Raw genomic sequence first — 27,313 nt, 5'->3', positions numbered from 1 at the left:
GCTTTGGTATGGAATAAATTTAGCTTACTCTAGATCATAATGAAGGATATTCTGCAGCACAATTCCCAGTGTTCAGAGAACGTAACAAGACGATTAGTCATCGCTATTGGTCTCAGGTCCTGTTATTTTCATTGTGTTCTTGAATTCCAATCTTCTGTCATTTTCCCGGAAGACTGATTCAGACAGAGGGGTGGAAGGAAAATGTATGTCCCTAAAATTTAAATCTATAATGCCACCTTAAAAATCCCAGGCACAAAGCTTCATTTTAAAATTTATAATGGTGGAATTCAGTTTTAGCAGGCTGTGCTAGATGCACTCATATCCAGAAGTCACCACTTACCTCTTCTGCGGTTCATTCAAATTTAAAGCAAGCTTTACAGACTACTTGTTTTATATTCATATGTAATGCGAGATAAGAGAACAGCTCATCAGAAGCTATGCACTTAACACAACATGATTTTACCACCAATATGTGTCCCTCCCCCCACACACACACATACAGGCTCCCGCAGAAATAAGCAAGGCAGAATTTCATCCTGTATTAATACATTTTTTTTCCACATGTATCTTTAGTAATAAGGACCAAGTTATCTGAATATATGATCAGAAAGGTATAATTTTTTTTCAAGATTCAGCACAAGACTAGAGTTGTAACAGCAAAATTATGGGATGTGTCACTATACCTATGAAAAATGCAGACTAGTACCCAGTGATGCGTGGAATTTGGAGTTTTATACTGAATGAGACAAACACTGACAAACAATATTAAATAATGATACAGTGCACTTAGCAGGCCCACTGTGTAAATGAGGCATGGTTTTAATTAGGGCTATAGAATATTGAGTGCTTCTGAGGATAAAGCAGCCTACATTTATATAGAAAATACAGGCGGCTTATGGAATTACATACAGCAAAAAGCACATCAAGTACCTTTACCCCCCAGCATGCCTGGGTACAAGTTCTTTACACAGAAATTAATGTTTCACAGTGTTAACTGATGATTTAAATCATGTTTTTAATTTGGTGTCTTAAAACTACTGCATTTCTTAAATTAGTTGTTTAAATCAGGTTTTAACATGTTTGAAAAAATAAAAAAATAATCTTTGCTGCACTGAACTCTTCTGGTAGAGCTTCAGCTCTCAGTCTTGGGACAGTTAAGAGTAGTTAGCAGCACTGTTAGGCTGCCCATAAGAAAGATACATTTAAACAATAGTCTTGAACTCATTTAAGAACTTATAAATTTAGATACATGTTTCTGAGAGTTTTAATAGCAATATGTGACATTTTTCACAGTCAAATCACCTCACCATCTACAATTCTACAAGTTTACTGAAAAGTAAGTAAAAAACCTCAAAGCCATGCCCTCTCCTCCACCCCCCAGTATTCAATTTCTTAACCTTTTACACTGCAGCACAACACACATGCTATGTCAGGAGCCTGCAAAACTCCCCTGTACAACATCACCATACTGCCTTCAAGTTATAGCTCTGAACATCTAAAAGACTTTGCCCCACGTTTCATGTTTCTGACTGCTGGTGAGACATTGACCGTTTTGCCTTGCAGGCAGCACGTGAACTGGAGATTGCCCATTAAAGTGTGTTAGTAGTACAGACACCTACACATGTATTCAGCTAAAGAGATAATTGCTTACTCACTCTTTTCAGCCCATGAACACAACTGTTCGAAAAGAAACAGCTTGTGCGTAAGCTCCCAAACATGTCTAGAACCATGAGCTGAGCTAGATACCCACCATTTAATGTGGTTTTGACCAACTTAGCAGTTTGAAGGACAATGTCTCTTATCCACAACCAGATCTGAAGTTTAGCCTGTTGATTGTTACACAGGTTTTTAGCTTAGTGTGTATTCATTTCACGTGCCAAATAACTGCGTGTATTACAGACCAACATTAGTGTCTAGGCTTTGATGACTCCAGCATAAAAATTATGCTGCACATAAGAACAGAAGATTGCCTTCTGCAGTCCTCTGCCAGAAAGTCCCATTACCACTTGGAGAGCTACTGCATAAAAGCATTCCCAGAATTGTCTAAATCATTTGCACCATCCTATCCCTTTTTTCTGCACCCACCTTCACCTCAGACATATCAACCCTTTATAGTCTCTTGATCCAATATCTAATGACAGCTGTTGCACGATTTGGAAAATATATATTATATAGAGTGTATAATTAAAAACATTTAAATCACATGGCTTTAAGTCAAATATTAGTCAAATTCCAGTACACTTCTTTAATATGTGGATGGTGAGGTGTCCCTACCCATGGCAGGGGGGTTGGAACTAGATGATCTTAAGGTCCTTTCCAACCCTAACTATTCTATGATTCTGTCCAAAGGAATTCTCAGGACACTGAATGTACAAACGGCAAGTGAAGTCAACTGTATATGAGTGAACCTGGAAGCAGCTATAGCTACTCCTTGGAGCAACCGCTATCTACAAATAAATGATCAGGTTATCTAACACAGGCAGCAGTAGAAAAATTACAAAGAGGCTTTTAATAATATAAAATAGGCAGCAGTGACTGTGAAGATAAAATTGCAGAAACTGATCAGCCACCACTATGCTGAACCAAAGAGGTAATTTAAGAATAGTTAATGTGGGTATCTGCACTGAAATCAATTGATTCTTTCACGAGGTATGAACTGTAAAGCTACAAAAACCAGCAGGAAGCCTAATTACTGACAACATGAAAATGGCAGTCCAGATCAAATGCCAGGTTAAAAAAAAAAAATATTAAGAACTTACACATTCTGAGAACAAATATAATAAATGGAAATCCAAAGAAAAAATATAATCTCTCCAGAATCAGTAACTGACGAATGTATTCAAATTCACATTTAATTATAACTGAAAAAAGCTTATCAGTTTTCATAACAAACACCCAACAAGCTAGTACAGATACAGTGATTCTTAAAAACAAGTAGTAAGTAACATAGTATTGTTGGAGAAACACAGACCACACAGAGTGCAATGCCAAAGAAATATTATCTTCATGTGTAGATTGTACACAAACAGTTTTAATGAAAGAATCACTTTTAGAAAACTGTAGTGGAACCCCTATTCAGTTCTTCTATAAGTACGTAAGGAAGCATTTGAACATCTCTAAATGAATGCACTGCCCACCTGCAAATGACTTAGAACAATTTACTGTCTCAGCATGCCTAGTCCTACTAAAACATTAATGTTTACATTGACTCTCCCATGCTTTATTAATTCTCTGGGATAATGGCAGTTATTAATAATAACTTATTAATAGCAAGCCCAGTAAGTGAAGTCATATGTAGAAAACATTTCAGAACTAAAAGGGTTTTTCAACTACGTTAATCTATCCTGCTGTATTAGCCCCTTACTAAATAAAATGGCTATAACAAGTAATTTATAAATACCCTTTATGAAAGTATCTCATTGTGGCCATTTACCTTCTGTACATGGCAACTGATGTAAAACTGGTTTCACTCAAGAGATTCACCCTCTGACTATTAAGTTAGGTCAGTGATTATGGGTAACACAGGGATTTAAAGTGATGACAGAAGCTATAAATTAAAACTCATGGTTGATTTTAAACCACTTCTTTACACTACATGCATTATCATTCCAAATTTACAATTCTGCAGATTAAATACAAGCTTCAGTTTGAGGATCTTTTGGCATTGGATTTTCTTATTGAGCCTCTATAAGGGAGTAGCAAAAAAAACCTCTTAAATCTCTACTTTGTTAGTTGTGGATGGCATCTGCTTTGAAAGCAAAAAGCCCCGACAGCTGAGAGGGTTTCTCCACATCCATGAAAGCATGGGCATTTACCTCTGTCATGATTTAACCACAACCACCTCCTCCCCGCAATACAATGCCTCTGCAGACAGAACTGAAGCTACAAATCACATTTGGGCAATAAAGATAGTATCTTCCTTTAATTTTCCAGGACTAATGTTTCCCAGGTTTTCCACCCACACTGTATAAATAGATACTATTGTCTCTCTATAAACATTATCATTTTCTTCACATAAAAGTCTCAAGTTTGGCATTTACTCACAAACAGCCCTAACTGCTTTTATAACATCCAGTTCCCTTCACATCCAGTTTCAGGCACTGCAAACAGTGACTACTCTAACCAAGAATATCTTCCATCGTTCTCAATCCACCACAGTTACTGCAACACAACTTTACCTCATCCCCCACCCCATCGTTAAAGAAAAGAGTAAGCAACAGCTTCAGAATGACCCTTGGGCACTATTTTCTCCAAAAGAGCACTTTAATTATAATTAAAGAGTCCAAAAATCTTGATTATAATTTCTTTCTCACCTCAAAATTTCCCCATACCAGGTATCTTCCAGTTTCATCTACTTGTCCCTATATTAATTTTTAAGTAGACAATGCTTGGCATCTTTCAATCTGCTCCATGCTATTTTGATTTCATAAAGATACTAAAAGACACCAAGATTTTAAGTCATTTCTTACTAACTTGCGCCAACAGCTAACTATTCTCCTAAAAAGCTTCTCATTTGAGTTGGTATGGCTTCAGCTTCTAGCTGTAGTTATTGATCCTCCTGCTAGAACAGAATGCCTTTTAGCATCCTATATTTCCATGGCCACAGGCTATATGCTAACAGAGCTCCATAGTTTTTGAGAAGCAAAACAGGCTGTTCTTCAAGGAGTTTCAGCTTTCATAGAGCAGCAAGTTTAAATTGCTAGGCAGTTCCTGCAGTTGGGAAGCAAATTTGTGAGTCACTTTCTGCCATGGAAATGGCAGTTTCTTGAGTAGCTGTGGTAAGTAACTTGAAGAATAGCTACTTTAAGCTGCCAATTTTCATTTCATGTCAGTCTATTCCCTCCTTCAATTCAGTTTTGCAATTGCTGTTTGCATCCTCTCCAGTTTTTCAAAATCCCTCTGAAAACTTGGCAGCAGAACTGCATACAGTATTTCATTAAGCAGCCTCGTCATCACAGACTATGCAGTGCTGCCATTCCCTTACTCCTACTGCTTCCCTCTTAATCTAAGCCAAGAATTATATCACGCCTTTTTACCAAGTGTAGAAACCTCTTGTTTCCAAGATACTGTCCCTGTTGCAATAGGTACAGACCCTACTGAAACCCTCCAAGTATTTAGCATTGCTGGTATTTTGGTTAAAGTTCTATTACAAACAACATGCCTCTTCGAAAAAAGAACTGTTATCACCAAACCATTTAGTCCGCTCTATGCAGCCACCTTTATTTTATTTACCCTTCTAACAGCTGAACTGCTAACAATTTTGTCAAATGAAGTTTCTGGGATTTGCTATGTGGGGTTCTTTAGGGTTTTTTGGTGGTTTTTTTGGTTTGTTTTTTTTTTTTTGGTTTTTTTGTGTGTGTGTTTTTTTGTTGGTTTTTTTTTTAATAAAAATCTTTCAAATGATGTGTTTAGTGCTATAAATTCCTGCTGTGTAATTCCATTAGTAATCAGCCAAATTCCACAAATAATTTATTGGGATTTTAATTAACAGCCAGCTGATAATGGTTGAGATTATAAAATCACATAGAGCTCCTTCCCATGTGTTTTCTTGACTTTTCATATCAGAGTATTATTAGCTAAAAAACATAATGTCTTAGAGAATAAGGAAGATACAATGCACAAGTTACCATCAGTGAGCTGCCCTACCATCCTTGTGCACAATTCCCACTTTAGTGTCACACAGTACTGTGGAACACTAGCAGTAATTTTACTCTCTCAGCTAAAAACAAGTAAGCTTCCTCACACTTACCATAGTAAATAGCACAGTTCAACTGTTATGACCAGGCAGCTGAGCCACAGTAACTTGTTTAGGATTACACGCAACAGGGCATTGATACAGTTAAATCAGACAAGCTGCATGCCCAGGTCCTGTATACATCAGTACATTATCGACAAGAGCACACTGAACACGGAGTTCCCACCCTGTACATGGAGTTGTAAGAAATTCAGTCCCAGTCCCTTTATCACCCAGTTTACCTTTTCACACTCTCAGCAGACCATTAAAACTCTGCAGGAATTTCCCCACTGCTAATACCAGTAATGAATCACCAAGCCAGCATGTGCTCCTGCTCTCTCTTTGGCCACTTAGGATTCTTGGAAACTTATTTAAAAAGTGTCCTTAACATGAGGAGAACATGGAGCTGTTGGAGCAAGTCCAGAGGAGGTCATGAGGGTGATAAGGGAGCTCAAGCACCTCCCCTATGAAGACAGGCTGAGAAGGTCAGGGCTGTTCAGCCTGGAGAAAAGAAGCTGTGTGGAGACCTCATAGCAGCCTTCTAGTATCTGAAGGGGGCCTAACAAGGATGCAATAAAGGGACTCTTCATTAGGGACTGTAGAAACAGGACAGGGAGGAATAAGTTTAAACTTAAACAGGGGAAGTTTAGGTTAGCTATAAGGAAGAAATTCTTTACTGAGAGGGTGGTCAGGCACTGGAATGGGTTGCCCAGATAAGTTGTGAATGCTCCATCCCTGGCAATGTTCAAGGCCAGGTTGGATGAGGCCTTGGGTGACATGGTTTAGTGTAAGGTGTCCCTGCCCATGGCAGGGGGGTTGGAACTAGATGATCCTAACCCTAACTATTCTATGATTTTATGATTCTATGATTCTTCTAGTACATATCAATAAACCAGGACTCACCTCATAACTCTCCAGTGAATAGACATGCTGTTTTGTTTTTCTCCCCAAATACAGGCAACAAATACATGTGAACAGGGATGAAAACGCACTGAGGACATGCTGGGCAAGCTTTATCATGCCTACCTCCCCCTCTGGGAATGAAAGACAGCCAGGCTTTCTCATGTTCCTAACAAACTTAAAGAACGCCTCATTACTCCAACTACAGAAAAGATACTGTAATGGGCCCAAATAACTGAAATGGATGAGAAAATAGATTCTGGTATTCATGCTATGCTCCTGCCCCTTCCTCAACAAAAACAGGAGGGTATGTAGTTTAGAATACAACGTTCCTTCTTCCTACTTCCTCTTAAGCTTTCTGGAAGTGTCCTTTATTATACCAGCAAAAATCCTCAGGAAGCTACAGAAATGCCAGAGAAAGTTTCATCACTAGTGATGACTTAGAGATTCCTTGAATTATTATGTAGGCAAGCAAGGAATTTCTTTGGACTAGAACCTCCTGAATGAGTTTCTCACATATGCTATTTAACATACATAACACACTTTGCCTGGGTGCTCCAAATTATCTTCAATAATTGATGACAACACCACTTACAAAAAAATAGGGGTCATCCTTCATATAGTCCTGTCTTCCACTGCAACGAAACAAAATAATGCACAACACCAGAACATTTAATACTCACTGCTCAAAGATAAGCATAACTTTTTAGAGTAAAGTATTAAGTGCCTGTTAAACAACATTAAGCAATATTAGAAATAGACCAGTTTAATGCTATTTCAGAGATACAATTGTCCCTGTCTGTAGCTGAGAGCAATGAATTAGCTGATGCAACAAAACAGTCTATACTTCTGGCTACATCACTATCACACAAGTAGGTTTAAATACTAGGTCTGTCAGACTTCACACAGATTTTCCTGCTGCTACAACAGCAGTGAAAAACAGCAGTTAAATGTTCCATCTGCAGGTATGGAGTACTACACACAAGAAATATTTGTTGCATCTGCTGAATCCCAAACTCCATGGCGCTGGGCAACAGAAGCAGCTAAAGAGGAGCCACTTTAACGAAGCCCCACGGGAGTAACGAAGCTAGAGATAATTGCAGCTTTGTATCTCTGCACATCAACCTGACTAACTTCTGTTAGGAAATTCAGACACAATTTCACAAATTAATTCAAGATTTTTATTTTCAATTTTAGTTAAGAACAAACAAAAACCCCACAGCATTTCTGGAAAAGGCATTCATAAAAGAACAATGCACTTAAGTTGTGAGAACAAAAGACAAGACATTCCTTCTGGAGGAAAAAAGCTGAGTTGTTACTATGAAGCTTCTCCAGTGTGAATGCTACAGGAAAAATAATCTGAAATTCTGTCCAGATCCAGAAAGACTCCTTTTATTTGTGACACTAGGAGATCAAAAATCAGTGTTCTGCTGGTAGACATGCACACAGATGACAGACACTTTCTGTTCAGACTAGCTTCCAAGGAAAATAATAGTTTTGAGGAAATGGCAGCTACGGAAGAACAGCATTTTTGCCTTCAGTAGCAAAACGCCTCAATATCAAGTAAAATACAAAGGCAGCAGAAGAGTTTGAAGTCTGTAACATGTAATTTTTAATGTTTGTTTTTGTGCATTTTACTTCGCAAAGCATATAAAGTACTGATTTTCAGTACGAAATAGTAAAATGAAGATACAATCTACTGTAACTAATATTCTAATTATAGAAGCATGTTTATTATCCCAAGATCCCCCTTCACAGAACATGAACAAACAGCAGTGCAATAAAATACTACAATTTCCTGCTTTACAAAGTTAAGACCTATTTCTTTATGAAGATTCAAAACTAGGACTCAATAAAGAATTTAGGATTTAAGCCAGAACCCACAGTATTCTGAACTACCTTCATGAACACAGGCATTAAAACCAAATTATTAACAATCTGTAATTCTACATTTTAGATGACAATATCTTTCCCAGATCTGATGTTATATGTGAACATTCTGACAACACATCCCCTCCCTTCCTATTGCTGCACCGCTGTGATTTGTGTTCAGAGACAAGAAACTTGCTATGGTAAAACCCAGTTTCTCATTTGACAGCTTAAGAGGAAAATAAAAATCAAATCCTATCAACAGAGTGATGGATCGACATGGTGCAAAGCATTAGTGGTACAAATGAAAACTGGGACACATCAAGTCTCAATTCCTGAGCATACTGGACTATTTTTACTTTATGTATTCCAGCAGGAACAAGGCACTACAACCGTAGTGAGTGCTAAGCACAGTGCATGTTTTATATATTACATGCAAAATGAGCAGGCAAATTCTTTTAAAAAAACATGAGTACAGCTTTAACATTTTCTTTCCAAAAAGAACATTGCAGAATACTTTCTAAGAAGCTCAGCAAAGGCATCTCACCTATACCTGTATTGGCCAACTAAGGAAAAAACATTAAACAAAAAAACCACCAACCCCCCCCCCCAAAAAAACACCCCCTATAACCTCAATATTCTTGGTGTCCCTTACTTTCCAGTGACAAGAAAAATATGGAGTAGAGGAGAAGCACAAGATGGGTAACTGGCAGGGGATGGGAGAAATTCATCAAACCAAAGGCTCCCCTAAGTTATGCATTATGTGTATTTTCATAAGACACACAGAAGACTGTGTAAGGAGAAAAAAGACAAACCACTAGCTTCTGTTTCAGCTTATTTCCACATTATATGTCATTTTCTCGTAATAAGTTTAGAATGCACCCTTCCAAAACTATGTCACAGCCAGATCTTGTACTTTTATTTTTTAAGAGTTTAATGCAACCCCCACAACCGCAGTTTTTAAAACCTTGGCAAAGTTAGGAACTAACTCCCAGCCTACTAACTTTGCAGCAATTCACCCAAAACACCATATCAGAGAGCAAGTCTTCACGTTGCTTACACATACAACCAAACTGCATATTTGAAGACAACCTGCCCCAGCAAAGTATCTATCAGTTTCTGCCAAAAGCACTTTAATATAATCACAATCCTATTTTCAAGGGAAGATGTTTTTCCCAAATGTGAAACAAAACATATACTCCATGTAACAAACTAATAATATAAAACTACAGCAAGGCACAATCATAAGTTAGATTAATATAGCACTGAGAATGGCGAGACATTTAGTGCATTTTTGGCCTTGCTGTTGACAAAGCTCTGTTAGCAAGTGCCATCAAAGGTGAATCTTATTCCACTAAGTCTTCCACTAGTTTGCACAAAACAGCATTCAAACATCATAGGGGCTATAGTTAGCAGGCACTAAACAGATTCAATTGTATCTGAGATGCTTTATGAAAGAGCTGCAACTGTAAACTGCATCCCCCCCCAACAGGTGTAAGTTTCCTTTTTAACACTAGTAATGTATTTTAAGTAACAAGAGGAGTGCGGTATCTAGACCAAAGCAACTAAAAACCCAAACAAACCCCAAAATAAACTGCATAATAGCAAGCCATCATGTCAAATTAATGTGAATGCTTTGGCCAGTCACTGAAATGAGACAAAGTCCTCAACATTCAAATGAACACTTTTCCCATTTTAAATAAAACTTACTTTTTATCTTCATTATCCTTCAAGTACATACTGATACATAACAGGAAAAGTTTAACAAACAGGACAAAAGAGACATTATGTACCTGCAACAAGTGCTCTCTCTTTACTGTTAATCAAACCTGAGAAACATACGACAATCCTGGAACAATAAACAGGCTGATTAGGTAGTACTAGCAAAAGCTCATAGATTCAACTCAATTCACAAGTTGGCAAGTGAAAGCCAATAAAGTACTGCCTTTAAGACAGAGCATTCACCACTAATAAAGCCAGCCCTAAATATGAACAATTAAGGAACGATTCTGGGTATTAAAAAAAGAAAAATATCTGAATTTTGGCAAATGTACAGAAAAAAAATTACCCTTGAGCATTATGCAAGGTTCCCAAGGTGTCAAATATTCACTGTACCCAAATTTGCTAGAGTTCCTTCTGGAGTCATCTTCAGCTGGTATTAGTTAAATCAGCTATTAAGATATTCTAGATTGGTATGACCTACCATACGCATCACATGGTATTGTCTAAGCTGCTACTGAGTCAGTGGAACCTTGGCTAAATCAGTTTGCTCCAGAACAGTCAAGCGCTGCTCAACTGAGCCGCATGCTAGACTCCTGACATATATATAGCCTAATCCTGTATTGACAAGGCTTCAGCATCTTCACCTACATAGTAAGTGTGTCAATGCAGGTATGAGTCTGGACTGAGCCTCACGTTCAGCCTTAATAGCCCCAGCCCTCCTTGCAATAACCTTCACAAGTAAGAGTTGCTGAAACAGCCAGGCTGCCAGAGTGATGGACCATCTCCCCTGGATCTACCTTTGAGCACTGCTGTGGTGCTTTCTTCTTAGCTAGTTGAAACTGGCTTATTCAGAGCAGATTCAGGACTGTTACACTTACAGCCAGAAGCAAGACTGTTTGGGTATCAGAGATCACCTAATTCACATTAATGCTTTGCCGTCAACACTGCAGCTAAGCATTGCATGGCAAACACCAGAACAGAAAGGATTACTGCTTTGTGAAAGCTGAAGCATTTGCTTGTTGAGGCAGAACTACCATATCTCAGCATTTGCATAGCCACAATCCTACCTGAGGCAGACGTACCATTTGTTACATTCCAAAATTTTCTCCTTTTCAGAGATTTGTTTGAAGCCATTCAGCCCTCTGACCTAGGAGGGTACCTCAACATTCCTATTTCAAAGCCCTTCAAGGCTAAATATGGTACCTTCACCTCCACCAAGGAGAACAAATTACTACTACAGTTTAAAAAAAAAAACCTTCAGTACATTCACACTGCCATGCTTTATATGGTGGTGTTCCTTCTTGTCATCTGTATTCAGTAAGCATACATGTATTTTTATTTATGATTATGGCAATTATGTTTAGATATTTTCTAAACAAAATGCCTGAACATTTACTCACACAGTCACAAAGAAAAATCAGGGCCCTACTTTCTCATCTTAGCAAGTATATCTTCATCTAGAAAGACTGCAGGAAGGGAAATACCTCCTTAAGGTAAGGGAATCAAGCAATGCAATGCCACCATATTACTGCCACCACACAACTGTCAAATTCCCAAAGCATTAGGACAGTGTTCCACATCAAGAGTTTACAATGTGAGGAAAAATAGAACAAAAGCAATTGCAGACAGGACAGCAGGAAGTATGTGGTATAGAGGGAGATTAAAGCACATTAGAATCATAAAATAGTTAGGGTTGGAAAGGACCTGAAGATCATCTAGTTCCAACCCCCCTGCCATGGGCAGGACACCTCACACTAAACCATGTCACCCAAGGCATCATCCAACCTGGCCTTGAACACCACCAAGGATGGAGCATTCACAACCTCCCTGGGCAACCCATTCCAGTGCCTCACCACCCTCTCAGTAAAGAATTTCTTCCTTATATCCAATCTCAACTTCCCCTGTTTAAGTTTTAACCCGTTACCCCTTGTCCTATCTCTACAGTCCCTAATGAAGAGTCCCTCCCCAGCATCCTTGTAGGCCCCCTTCAGATACTGGAAGGCTGCTATGAGGTCTCCACGCAGCCTTCTCTTCTTCAGGCTGAACAGCCCCAACTTTCTCAGCCTATCTTCATACGGGAGGTGCTCGTCCCCTGATCATCCCTGTGGCCCTCCTCTGGACTTGTCCCAACAGTTCCATGTCCTTTTTATGTTGAGGACACCAGAACTGCACACAATACTCCAAGTGAGGTCTCAGGAGAGCAGAGTAGCGGGGCAGGATCACCTCCTTTGACCTGCTGGTCACGCTCCTTTTGATGCAGCCCAGGATACGGTTGGCTTTCTGGGCTGTGAGCGCACACTGAAGCCGGCTCATGTTCATTTTCTCATCGACCAACACCCCCAAGTCCTTCTCTGCAGGGCTGCTCTGAATCTCTTCTCTGCCCAACCTGTAGCTGTGCCTGGCATTGCTCCAACCCAGGTGTAGGACCTTGCACTTGGCATGGTTAAACTTCATAAGGTTGGCATCAGCCCACCAAATAGAAATAAAGTTGGATGCCAGAGGTTTGCAGAGGAGGTACAGGCCAATCTGTCAGGATCTGTGGATGTTCCTCACACCTACTCACCAGGAAAAAGCATCCTGAACTTGAATATCTGGATTTAAACCCCACAGCAAATAGGAAGAAAAGCATTCTGCCAAAGTGTTTTAGTAACTGATGGTAAATAAATAGTAGTTGTCCAATATCTGAACAAAGTACAAGGTACAGGTCATATACTCCTGTTTAGCCTTACTGAATGAACTCTGTACCCAAATTTTACTGTAACAAGTTTTATAGCCACCGAACTAAAGCTACAAATTATCTCTCAAAAAATTACAGTACTCTTTAAATAAGAATTGGAATGCCTTCTTTTTTTCCCCAGTTCCTAACATATTTCCATGGCAAAAGCTGTAAAAGCAGTTCAGAAAAATATCCATAAAATACATGCTGCATCATCTAAATACACACATTACATAGGTACTTGACAAAAACATTTCTGGAAAAGTTGTACACTAGTAATAAATGTGGCTACTTTAACTTGATAGCCTGATCTTTCCATAATCTAATGGAGACGTTAAGTAAATTCACATATCCAAAGGAACTTAATAGATATGCAACTTCATGCTTTTATGAAATCTTTTCTATTATTTCCAGAATAAAAAGAAGTTTCTCAGGAAGAGTCCTGGCTTTTTTACATGCATTATGTAGTGACACAGTGATACTTTCTACTACAGCACTATCTGCTACTATACTATACAGATACCAAGATAAAATGTTAAATAACCAAGATATTTTTAACCAAGGAAACTAGAGTTAGAACTTCCCAGCAACAGTCAAGATCATAACACAGTGATATTTTAAGCTATTTAACATTGGTTGTCTCTAGCAAATTGCAAGCATTTTGTTTTGACTTATTTATTACGCTCAAGCAGCAAGAGTCAATTTTTGTAACAAAACACCAAACAGCAAGATTTCAGAAAGCTTTGAGGGGAAGGGATGAGTTCAGAAGAACCCTTTATGAGCTCTTAGAAGTTTCACAATCCAGCTTTCCAAGGCCAGCTTTCCATTTGGAAAAAAATAAAGAGCAGCTGCCCATGCTGAAGTGAGGTCAGCTTTGTTCCTGCCTGCCTCCCACCTGGACCACCAAGGCACTGCCTTATTGCTGACCTTCAGCAGTGTAAGATTCTTTGGTGGGCTTAAGCACAGAGAAAACAGCATGGAAATCCAAATGCTAGCATAAGGAAACAGGGAGGAGGACACATTTCAGTGTCTTACACAGTAGTCTATTGTCTGAAGTTTAGAATAGTAAATGTCATTATGTTAAGGCTAGCAGTCATAACTAACCCAAAAAGCCCCTGTAAAGTTCCTTTCAGTCCTCGTTACAGTTTCTGTGGGTTTGCAGTCACTGACCTATTCCACGTTTCCTCCAAACCTGCTTTGTAGAAAATGCAAAACTAGTAAGGTTTGGATATATGAAGTACAGTGCCATCAGATGTGCAAACTACAGAAATGAGCCCATAACTGTTGAAGATTTTTTTGACCATTCATGCACTCTCTTTGCATTCATGCAGTACAGAGTTTTGCTTTAATTACACTCACCAATCACTCTAAAACCTCAAGCGTAAAAAATATACACCTCTCCCTCACCATCTCTCAACCACATCTAAATCTCCTTAATTACCACTTCTGGAATTCTGGACTCAGAAGGAGACTGCATGTTAAACAGATGCATACTCAAAATACTGTGAAGGAAGAAGCTTCAAAAGAGAGGCTGGTTGGTTATCAGAGTGATCAGCTTAGGTCCACCCATACAGTGAGGGACTCCAAGAAGAACTCCAACCCCAAAGATCCAGTTGCATAGCAGTCTGCTGGAGCTCACACTTAAGACAAGGACTGAATGACAACCTTTTCCAAGTACACTTTCTAGACACTTCAGCATTTGTGTTAATGACGGTGACATGTAACCAGGGCAAATCTCAAGAGCTGAACTATTCTTTAAGGAATGGTTCAGTTATTTCAATGCAAGAGAGTCCACAGCAGGTTTTAACACAGCTGTAAGATGACCAAACCTTTAGCTATTTGTGGTAGAGATGGAGCATTGCTGCTCATGTCAGTAGAAGACAGCACAACTCATTCAAAAATGCACACACCTTATAGTCAGGAAGGGAAAAGCTGGAATAACCTCTCTCAGCTGCAATTAAGCTTCAGCAACAGCAGCTGCTTAGGGAGAACACTGGGGAAGGAACAGAAACTCAAATCCTCAGAGGCAGTAATCCCTACCCAAAAAACAGCTTCCACAGAGAATTCCACAAGTCCTGATTCCCCAAAGAAATCTGATCCTACAAAAGGAAAGTATCTCTTCAGTTAAACTTCACTGAAGTTTGAGATCAACTAGCAATAAAAACCCAGAAGTTTACTTTGCTGCAGAGTAAGCATGTAATAGTGTGGTTTATATCAATAGGAAAGTTCCAGGTTCTTTCCCAATTCCCTTGCTCTAGAACAACTTCCCTCACTGAAAATGAACAGCTGAAACAGTATGGTTTTAGACACAAGAGCTATCAAAGCTGCAAACTGGAATGCTTTGTCACCTAAGTCTTCACTCAGTTGAGAAGTCTGGGAGGAGAAACAGAATTGTGCAACTACAGGTAGCTACACAAGAGGCCCTGGATCTGAAGTTTCTTTGGCTACATAGGAGCCATGGAAAAAAAAAAAAACTAAAGAAAACCACAACCACACAAACAAAATATTTGCTTCCCCTTTATCTTATACCTAAACAGGTGTAAGATAGCACAGGAATGGTTCCCAAGGAAATCTCTGCAACCACAAAAGTAGTAGTTGTCAGTACCTAAGGCCCGAGCACACAATGCTTCTGGATGATCCCAGTCCAAGACAGATCACTGCTGGGACACTGGTCTCCTTCTCATGAGCAACCTGACAAATGCTAGGCCAGTAGTCACCTGAGTGAGAGTTCTGGGGAATATGCAAATCTGAGCTCAGCACATCAAATCCAGTTTCTCAGCTTGATAGGGGCCAATACCCCACCTTCCTTGCCAGTACCAAAAAGCAGAGGAGAAAGCATTCATTATTCCCTGACTGAGAACTCAGTGTAGGAGAGATCTTTCTGAGCTCACTCTGATACGGAGCTGGAGGAAAACAAGAGTACTATATAACCAAGCAAGCTGGCAGTGCTGGGCCTTCAACGAGCTTCCTCAAGTCAAAGCGATAGGCATCTGCTGTTACTGAAATTAGAAGGCCAAGGTATGTATTGCCATACATATTATCTCACAACAGGCATCTGCAGAGTCCAGAACTTCCTGAAATACTGACAGAAGCACTACGGACAACAGACATACGCAGAATTTAAGGACAAGCCTGTACACACCACACAGTCTTGCATGGAGGTCATGTAAGTACAAGCTCTGATGTAGACCCAATGGCTAGACAAGCTTGTTGCCACGAAAGGACAGCTCATGAGATGATCAAAAACAAAGATAATGATCTTGTAGAAGCAAACCCATAGTGCTAAAGAATTCTAAATTGCTTTTATGACTGTCAAAGACACTAAAGAGCTTGGAGCATTCAGCAAATGAAGCATAACAACTTTGCTGGGGATCCATCCCTTCAAGAGATTATCCTAATAAAGTACTCCCTGTTTTCTCCTAAAAATCTTTGTGAGGTCTTTGGTGTTGAATAGGAGCAAGATGACAAAATAAAGTAGTCCTTCATCTAAAAGAAAACATAAAACACACCTCAGACAAGAGCCCTACAAACAGTGGAATGAGGAATCTTGTCATCTCACAGGAGAGTCACCCCTCTAGCACTTCACTTAGTGAACAAATAAAATTACTTATTTTACAGATGTAGTCATAAAAGACTCCAAAAAAGAGGAATATTTAGATTTTGTTCTTTCCATCAACAAAATCTCAAAGCAGTCTGGAAAATAAGTATTCTCTAATTTGTAAAACAGGAATAGCAGCTGTTTCTTTCTTTGACAAGTTACTGTTGGCCCATGAAGCTTGAACTGCTTTCTGTGTTTTCAAAATAATTGCCCCTCTCAACAAAGCCTTGGAGCATAGGAGTCTCTACTCTTTGATGCAGTTCCAACTCCTTTGTTCCAGGGGAGCTGTTCCATACTGTTGTGACTGAGTATATGCTACCTGATTTTTCCAAAACGCAACAATCCATTCATTTAAAACAATTTAATTTGGACATTAAAGTTCGAGATAACAGGAAAAGCATATATGTCATTAGCTGCATGTTCCCACATTTTCTTTTGAGCATGAAAAGACCTACGTGTGCAACATTCATAAATACTCCAGTAACCTTTCATCTCACTGAAAGAGGGTAAGACAAGAAAAATGTGCACACTGCCTCTTTAAAATGCCAGCGTATCTGTCTTCAGTTCTGTGGTACAAGTCTCAGTCAAGGACAGGCTCTGTGTTATATGTGCTAATTCTATACAGTCTAGAATCCAAATGTCTGTCTCTACAGTGCCTTTGAAGGTCAAAGCTAATGTGAAAACAGCGCTTCAGACTTGTGTAAAGTCCCCCCACAACAGAAATGATGAAGCATATTTCCAAACTAGTAGCTAGGAACTCCTCCATTATTATTCCTAACAGTCCCAGACTCTTGCAACAACTGTGTAGAAGCCCCTGTAGTCATGAGGCTGTTCATAACTGTGCTGCAGCACAGCCCACCCAAACACCTGGAACACAACAGTAGATTGCCCTCACTTTTTAATATTCTAGGGAGGTTCTCAATTAGTAATGCCAACTTGCAACGATGTGTTATCCCCGAGAGCAAGTTCAACAAAAGGCATTACCACCACACAAGCAGGAACATTACACTCCATGCAGCTTCATTTGATCTGAAACCAGTTTTGTGTTTTCTCTTAACTTTCCAGAGGCTCCAACCAGCCCAGCTCTCAGGAGACATGCACTTCTAATACCAGATCCATTCCAGCCAATAAGAGTCCAAGTAGAATAAATGCAGAACAGGACAGACCTTCACCACTACAGTAGGTGGTCTAAAGTTTCCACTCTAAATCCTAGGAATGGTAGGGAAGCATGCAGAACCCAGTCAAATTGGAACACGACAGTTTTAAACAAGTCATGCTACATAAAGCTAGAGTAGTGAAATTGTTATCTGTCAGTGAAATGAGTGGCTCTGCTGCCTGCAGCACAACTACTACTTGAAGCTCTTCCAGTGGCACAAACAATTGAGGATATTCCCTGATGGACAGCAAAGGTTTGCAACATCTGACCTTACACTACAGCATGTTAAACTCAGCTGGGATACAGTCTCTACTTAGCTCTCCATTACCACAAGACCTAACTCCCCCCGGTTATTTCTGACAGGGTAAAGGAAGTTGCAAACTGACAGATACTGCACAGCAGCAGGTTACACTTCCCTGCAGGAAGTGAAGTGGAAGCATATGGGGAAATGTAACACTAATGAGTTTCTTAACACTAGGTCTGGCGATCACTGCATCTTCCTCTGCTTTCAAAGGGCACCCAAATTAAAGTAAAGTAGGACCTAGTCTAAATGTTGATTTAGAGCAGATGTAGTTTAAACAGTTTACAAGGAAAGCATTTTCTGATCTTTTGTCTACCCTCTGAAAGGAGAGCATGAAAACAAAAAGCAACTTTAAGTCATTAAAAAAAAAATTGTTGTAGTCCTCAGCAATTTTTAATCGCCTTCCTTCACTAAACATCTGGTTTTTGTTAGAAAACACTATAAAATGATTTTCCAAAGCCTTTGACATGCATTCTGCTTAATGGGTCCCAAAAGCTCAGGAAGGAGAGCTTCAAACCAAGTTACAGTTGTTATTTATTAAGCCCTACTAATGAAATTGGTCTAACTATTTTCTTCTGTCTAACCATTCCCAACTATCTGCAAGGGCAAGGGGACAGGGACTTAGCATGTTATTGTGATGCTCATTTAATAGAAGACAAGGACATTACACCAAGGAAACAGGCAGACTCAGTCTGATGAGCCAAGAAAAAGCTGCCTCTGCACAGCTCAAGTCTCTCAAGATACCTATGTGATTAAGTTACTTCAGAACAAATTAGTGCTCTGTGAACTGATTACACCATAAATAAGCCCAATAGGAAAGACAGAAGCCACTGACAGGCACAGTATCCTCCTGACAGCAGCTGAGCTTTACAGCTCTCATCCAGAACAAACATCAAAAAGCTGTCAGTGCCAAAAGGATTTCTGGTCTTTTTACTCAAAATTCATGAAGTATGTCAAAGCAGATGCAATATCTACAGTAGATAACTAATCACAAGAATCCTATACTTTCATTTTATCTCATCACTCAAAGCACAAATTGCAGCTCTCTTCTCCACCTAGTAATTACTTGTCTGGCTGCATTTTGTTCTTCTCCAGTAGCAACATGAAGCTTGATTTGAGCTGCAGGAACCCAGCCAGTGACTATACAAGCTGCTGTTGTGATAGCACAAAGCAGAAGCCAACTAGGCAGGTAATTGGACTTGAAGTGGGAAAGATCTTCCCCAGTCAGCTTGAAATTGTAATTTCATAGGGGAGAAAATAGGTTGTCTTTATCTACCACAGGTTATCAAAGGAAAATTTTGATCCCAAGACAGACAGACACAATAAATACCAAGACATACCACCATAAAACAGTATTGGGGGGGTGTGTGTGTGTGTGTTGTACTCTGCAGCAATTTAAGACATTTGCGATCTTCTATCAAGTCAGTAGCAAGAAACAGGTATCAAAGCACAACATTCACTTGCTAGAATGGAGTACTTCTAGTGCTTGCTAGTTTTATTCTCCTGCTTACTGACAACACTTTGGAAGGTCTCAAACTCCAGAATTCTAGAATTCATTCATGCTTCCACAGTAATCCTAGGGAATCCTGGAGGGCTAATGTCAACAATTCAAGCTTCCTAATGTGCATTTGAGTTACTTGAACTATGGCATGAAGCTCCTTCATTTTTCTAAACTTCACATCCATGGATATAATTCCAAAACATTGGAAACCAATAAAGAAATTTAAATGTGCATAAACCTTAAGTCATGAGGGCATTACAGGTCTTCAGTATTCAGCATCACCAGTAACCTCATTGTTAACACCAGCTGCCAGCACCCATTGTTCCACAAAAACAACTCCAACTAACAACATCCAACAAGGATGCTGCTAACGGCTACGAAGAGGAGGAAACAAACTGATGTTCCAACTATGCTTGCACAGGCGGAAGGTGTTAACCTAAAAGCCCATTGAATCAACAGACTGGATATATATATAGGAACCTGAGTATCTTTGCTTAGCAGAAATTGGGATCATACAATTTTACATAGACAGGGTGTATTAGGGCCCTCAATATGGAGCACCTTTCCTATGAGGAAATGCTGAGAGTTGAGGTTGTTCAGCATGGAGAAGACTTCAGGGAGATCTTACTGCAGCCTTTCAGTCCTTAAAATGGGCCTATAAGAAAGATAGGGAGATACTTTTTAGCAGGGCCTGCTGTGATAGGATGTGGGGTGACGGTTTCAAACTAAAAGAGATTCAGGCTGGAAGTGAGGAAAAAATATTTTACAATGAGGGTGGTAAAACACTGGCACAGGTTGTCCAGAGAGGTGGTGGATGCGCCATCCCTGGAGACATTCAATGTTGGGCAGGATGTGGTTCTGGTCAACCTGATGTAGTTGAAGATGTCCCTGCTAATTGCAGGGAGTTTGGACTAGATGACCTTTGGAGGTCCCTTCCAACCCAAACTGTTCTACTATTCTATGAATCACTACAGTCCCTAATGAAGAATCTCAATCCAGAATCCTCATAGGTCCCCCTTCAAATACTGGAAGGCTGCTATGAGGTCTCCACACAGCCTCCTCTTCACCAGGCTGAATAGCCCCAACTTTCTCAGCCCATCGTCCTACGGGAGGTGCTCAAGTCCCCTTATTATCCTTGTGGCCTTCCTCTGGGCTTGCTCCAACAGCTCCATGTCCTTCTTATGCTGAGGACACCAGAACTGCACACAATACTCCAACTGGGGTCTCACAAGAGCAGAATAGACAGACAGGATCACCTCCTTCGACCTGCTGGTCACGTTCCTTGTGATGCAGCCCAGGATATTGTTGGCTTTCCGGGCTGCAAGCGCACACTGAAGCTGGCTCACATTCAGTTTCTCATCGATTAGCACCCCCAAGTCCTTCTCCACTGGGCTGCTTTGAATCACTTCTCCACCCAACCTGCAGCTGTGCCTGGGATTGTCCTGACCAGGCGTATGCCCTTGTACTCTGCATTATTAAATTTCATGAGGTTGGCACTGGCCAACCTGTCAAGCATGTCAAGGTCCCTCTGGATGAAGGTAGCTTCTCCCAACTGCCATGACTTTTCAAATATGATGGACAGTGGCTTAGCAACTTAATTTGCCAGCTCCTGTAGGACCCGCAGATGGATGTCTCAGGTCCCATGGACCTGTGCACATTCAGATTCTTAGGATGAACTCAAACCTGATCCTCTCCTACAGTGGGCTTAAAGTTTTCATTCTCGCAGTCCCTGTATCTGCCTTCGAAGACTTGAGCGGTGGGCTCAGAGCACTTCCAGTGAAGACTGAGGCAAAGAAGTCATTAAGAACCTCAGCCTTCTCCAAATCCAGGGTAGCCAGTTCTCCCATTTCCTCAGAAGGCCAAACAATTCTAAATTTTTTTTTTTGCAACTCCAGAAGGCAGAGTGGCAAAACCACAAGCATTCCAGTGGCAAACACAAAAGGCACTGATTCATATGCAATTAACTCAGCTAAATTTGCTACTGAAGCCATTGCTACTCCAGCTGTCCTTGACACCTGCATAGCAGAAACAATGGAACATGACGAGCACCCTCTTATGATCTATTGCAGTTTTCAAGCTGACACTCGAAACTGGTGGCAGTTACAGCTCTTGAGCTACTGCATTAATGCAATTAGCACAAACCTAGCCATGCACCTTACTCGAGCATCCATGCTACAGCAAAGGCAAAACAAATGGAGACAATCACTGCTTTACCCACTTCTAAATCCACCACACAAAAAAGCATCAGTACTCTAAAAATTTCTTTCTACTCAAAGCTTCAGTTTATACAGTGACAGTCAAGCAAAGCAAAACAGAGAACTGGCATCTGGAAAGTTAGAAGGAAGGATGTAGAGTTAAAAAAGCTTTTAATAACCTATGCAGCACTGTTTCATCTTTCTAAAAAGAGTTAGGCTTAAAGACTGAGAGCAGAACAAAACTCCTGAGGTCAAGCTGCACATTATTTTTCAAGAACAAAGCAGCTCACTTTTTTTTTTTATTCATCTATGTTTCTGGAGTCATTCACAGAAGTTGTATGCAGAAACCATCCCTAGTGAAACAGATTTAGGCTCTGGTGTCTAAGATGTCAGAAAAGTCTACCAGAGAATTAAAACATAAGATTCTTTCTGTGCATCGAAAGAGCACTAACGGGAATCTACTGCACCACTGTTCTGGCACAAGTCCACCAGCCTTGTGCCAGACAACAGTATAAATACACAAAAGGGCTTTTATAAGGGTTCAGAGAAAGTGCAAAAGAATACATTCAACCTGATATATCTACCTGAATCCAAATCCTCAAAGGAGGGGCTTTAATGTCTCAGCCCTGTGCTATCTTTATAAGGGCACTAATTTGTACACCACACATTTTATCTTCACTACAGTAACACCATAAATGAACATTAACCAGATACCTTGCAGTGTCTGCCAGGTGTTTAGATATTTCGCAACTCAAATACTGAAATACTATCCGCAGTCCAAATGGTTAAGATTATCCACCAAGAACATGTGTATATTCCCTTCAGCTAGTGTATATAACACTTTTTTTAATTTGTTAAATTTTAAGCAACAGACCAGAGTTACCAACACACAAACGTATACTACAGGCCTATTGTGAAGGTTTATTTAGTCAGAAAGATGTAACTTCCAAATGCTTTCATTTTGAGGATACAGACACTGAAAAATACTTACAGAAATTACATATTTAGCTGCTCTAGGCACACCCTATACAATCTTTAAAAATAACAAGCTCTGATATTGTAGATTTTGATAAGTTTAGGTGCTTACTGTGCATGGTATGTATTGTAAATGAAAATATAAGCCTATACTCTGTATTAAATGGTATTCCTCTCTTGGTCTAAGTTAGCACACATCTGAGAATGGTGTAGGTTCTCTTCCTCCCCGATATGTATTTCAGTAAAAGTGATGTACACCTCTTACAACCCATCCATTTGTGTGTCATCACCACAGAACTCTCCCCTCCAGTGACTCTAGTCACTTTTTGCTTCCAGGAGAAAGGCTTTGAGAGGAGACATTGCATGACTTTTTGCAGCTTAAAATGTGCTCCATAACCAGAACTCTAACCAGACAGTTCTATATATTAAGATATTACTATACTGACATATTTAATTTACTGCTTTTCCTCCATAAATTATGTTAATATATTTACTGCTTATTCACCTTCATCTACACTAAACTTCAGGTAAAGACAGATACAATACCATTATTAGCAACAAAAATGAAAGGCACAGAGGCATTCACTACTTGATTTATACTATGTTACCTTCCTGAAGGGGAAAGAGACATACCAACCCAGTAAGAGAGAAATTAGCACACTGCTTGTATTTGCATCACCTGACTACCCCATGGCTTAAAACTGACAAAGTCCACTTCTGGTCCAGCAGCAGAAAGGTTCTCAAGTTAAAGACTATTTTAAACAGGTAACTGGATTAAAATTGAAAATTATACTCCCGGAAAGAAAATCCATTGCAGTCTTTTCATTAAAACAAATATATCCGACTACCAAAGAATGGACCAGCAGCAAGGTAAATCAGCAGTAATACAGGAGATGTTCACCACCCAGGATCATCATTAAAAACAGGATATGCCCCACTGCCCCATACCTTTGATGCTTGAGGAGTAGAAATCACATGAACAGTGCTGGGCTTAACTCCGTTTGCCTTTGGTCGCTTATAAAGGGCAAATCTGCTTTTCCTGCGCCCTCTGTCGCCATTAGGGAGGGATCCATTATACCTAGAAATAAACAAAAAAAGTTTGGCATAAACCACCACCAATTTGCAACACAGAAAAGGAGAGCAGCAACTTGGTCACGGTATCCTGATATCATCAAATACATGGGGCAAAAGCAAGAACCACCATGGTAAGTTTTGTTTCCTGAATTATGAGTATTCAAATATTTTTTACCTGTCAATGATCGATATTTTATTCATCCTTAATAAAATAATAAACTACTAATGAAATATTGAGTAGTTAAGCTGATGAAATACTACTTTACTTCTAGAATCAAAAGGAATTTTGGAGAATAATCCCTGAATCTTCTCCGTAATTTCAAAAAATGGGGAATTTTTAAAAAATGGTGGTTTTTTACCCTACAATGGCCTTCTCACATCTCATGCAGGAATGGAAAAGACAAGAGAAAGAACAGGCATGATTTGGAAAAACAAAGTAATTTAGAGAATGTAAACCTAGATAAAAGGGAATTTTATTCTACTTACATACAACTTTTTAGTTGGGTTTTTTTTTCCCCTTTTGTTTTCTTAAAACTCTAATCCTAAAGGCTTCATTTACTAAGCAAGAGGATGCAAGTGTTTTTAATTTATGTGACTATCTGCAGACTCACTGACTTCCTTCATCGGGTGTAAGACAGTAGCCTTCAACAGTTCTTTTGTCTCTCTCTGAGGACGGAGACCCAACAGATTAATTATTCAGAGAAGTCTTCAGCCTCAGGGGGACATAACTCCTTCCCCAGGGAAGGGATCAACTGAAAATCTTTGCAGTGCATGAGCAGGGAATTCACTGCCACCCAGCCAAAGATTTAGGACAGGTAGATGTTTCTCATCACAGCACTGTCACCTGCAGCATTCTTGCTAACTCTCAGCTCAGGACCTTCACTGCACAGATGTCTCTGCCATGCCTGATCCTCAGATTTCACACTTTTACCTGAAGAACTACAGAAGTTATTCCACTTACAAGTCTCATTTGTCTTACTGGTGAGGTCTATTCTATAATGATCACATATACCCTCTCCTACAGCCTTTATGATTAAAAGTTAACATCACAGTCAGGAAAAGATTATGAAAAGGAAAATCAAGAAGACTTAAAGGTGACTAACTTCCTGCAAAGCAGGGGAGATTAAAAAAAAAACAAAAAAGATAGAAGAACTCATTATCTGCTTAGAGATACACTTCAGAGTGATTTGGCTCTACATCCAAAGTATCTACAGATCAAAATCATTTGTTGGTAGACCTGCAGAAGGCCAACAGCCACTCACATACTCACAACTCACATAGAGCAGTTCTATGACCATTGCTGACTAGGAAAGGAAGTACAGAAAATAACATTAAAGGGTAATGTTACTTGCCACTACATTCTGTGTATGTAATTAACTAGTTTGTGTAACAAGAGAATGCACTTGGAGAGCCACGTATCTTTTTGCAAACAAATGAGAAATGGGTCATAGATGAAAGCAAGTGGTCTCATTGTTAAGGCTCTGGAGCACTGCCCTGCAGAATACTTATTTTCTTTGGGTAAGGATGACCTGATGTCACACAGGAAGATAACTTAAAACTTCACATGCACAGTGTCTGAATTGCAGGACTGATAAACATTTGTGAGCACAAACAAGAACAGATTTAAGATTGAGATAATCTCAAATTTAAGTACTCTAGAGCATAAAACCAGACTTTTTTTCAATATACATTTAACAGTTGATGCTAGACACATAATAAAGAGCTTTACAGCTGGACTACAAATGAGCTTGTTCTTCTCACCCCTATTTTCACAGGGAAGGCTATTGTATCTCTGGAATATTAAGATATTCCCCAGCACAGCAGAAAAACACCACCAGTAAATCACTGTTATTTCATGCTAGGCCTACTAGTATCCTGAAACTTATTATTAACCCTACACAAGAGAGCAGCACTCAGTTAACACAGCAGATCCTCATCACAAGAGATCAATTCCTAGAAAGACATATGGTATCAGTATGATCCCCAGGCAACTTAAACACCAGGCCTTAAAATAGGAATGACTTGATTCTCCAGCTTGAATCTTACAAATTATATACACATGCTTTCTTTCAAAGACATTATGTTACCATGAATATGCCAGCAAGTTTTAGTTTGCCTGAAGACAACATTCTTTCTACAAGTATTTTTATCTGAAAACCTGACAAAATCATCACTAGCTTTGTATTCTGTAATTTCACTTTTTGCATTTGTGTAACTGTTAAGCAGGACTGAACCCAAGTAGTTCCACTGAAAGTCAAAATCAGGCTAGTAGGATTATTTTATTTGGTTTTTCCTCATCTTCAAAAAAAAAAAATTGTAACTGGGAAAGGCTACATGATTTCATTTCAGGTCTTTGGGATTTAATTATCTTGAAGGAGAAAGAAGGAAGCTGCTCAAGGTTAAAAGGCCTTTTGGAAACTTTAAATAGGAAGGATATGCAAGCAAAGTGAAAGTTCAATTCATTCATCCTGATTAGCAATGACAAGTTTTCATGAAGGTTTTCCTTGTGCCAATTTCTAGAGTTTCATTTGTACAAAAGGGCAGTTGAAATTGAGTAGCAGTTTTACTATTTGTTATGTTCTAATTATAGACCTGCAAGTTTTATTTTGATTTGACACTGGTGAAAAGAGGTAGATCAATTACCAGGCATACATATGTGTTTCACAGGAAAAAAAGAAAGAGCATCAAAACTTGCCTCGTTCCTCTCCACAGCCAGCAGACACCTTCATTTTTTTCTGGGCCAGGACTCAACTTATTCACCACAAAGAAACCCTACCCACAGCACTTGAGCCACACATTTCCTTGCCACTATCCAAACCATCTACATACCAAATGAACCAGTGGTAATGTCATGGGATCTTGTCAGCCGCAACAGGACCTGCACCCACCCACCATCCTGTGCTGGCAAGTGTACAACTGATTGCTCTTGAGGCAGCAATTCTTGGCAAGTCCCTGCCTTTCTAAGCTGAGCTGTCCTGCAGGACACAGTGGGTTTCAGTACTCGGGAAGAGGAATGCAGGCATGTCCACCCACACCTTGCCAAGTCAGCTTTTCTAAGCACCAGCACAAGGAGCTACAACAAGAGAAGCAGCTCTCTCAGATCCTTAATTTTTCTCAACTGTCCTGCTGAGCAGCACATTGGTGAGCAACAACTGGATGGAATTGCACAGGAAGAAGAGGGACAAGGACTAAAGGCACAAACTCCCTGCTACTGAACACTGTGAGACCCTAAGCTTCCCCATAGCCAACCGGAGCTCCATAAACAGAAGCTCCTGGTTGAACCCCCTCATGACCCTTCTCCAAAATGATCATCCCATTTCTCTTCTCTCCACACCCTTACAATAGCTCCGGAAGCCCAGTACATCTTAGGGACCAGCGCATTTTTACGCCCATGTTTTGCTTCACAAGATGGCCAGCACTTCCAAAAGACAGCCTGCAGCTGGAACTCTCCCACACCCCACCAAAAAGCCTAGAACAAAACTAATAAAAACAAACTAGGAAAAAATAATCAAATTTCATAGACCCAATGACTACTTCCGAGATGAGCTTGTTCACATGCAGATCTACGGGAC

At 39.8% G+C, this 27,313-nt stretch overlaps 1 protein-coding gene across 1 annotated transcript in view; it reads right to left on the bottom strand.

Annotated features, from left to right (window-relative positions):
• Positions 1-27,313, bottom strand: part of PELI2 (pellino E3 ubiquitin protein ligase family member 2) — a 79,883-nt gene that overhangs the window by 29,452 nt on the left and 23,118 nt on the right. Inside the window, exon 2 of the mRNA XM_080619516.1 lies at positions 23,616-23,745. Coding sequence (XP_080475642.1) covers positions 23,616-23,745 — 130 coding nt within the window. The remainder of the gene's footprint in view (positions 1-23,615; positions 23,746-27,313) is intronic.

This window comes from Psittacula echo (genome assembly GCF_963264785.1).
Source record: "Psittacula echo genome assembly, chromosome: 5".
Classification (NCBI taxonomy): Eukaryota; Metazoa; Chordata; class Aves; order Psittaciformes; family Psittacidae; genus Psittacula; species Psittacula echo.
The sequence above is the reverse complement of the archived record's forward strand: the minus strand, read 5'-3'. Positions and strand labels throughout refer to the sequence as shown.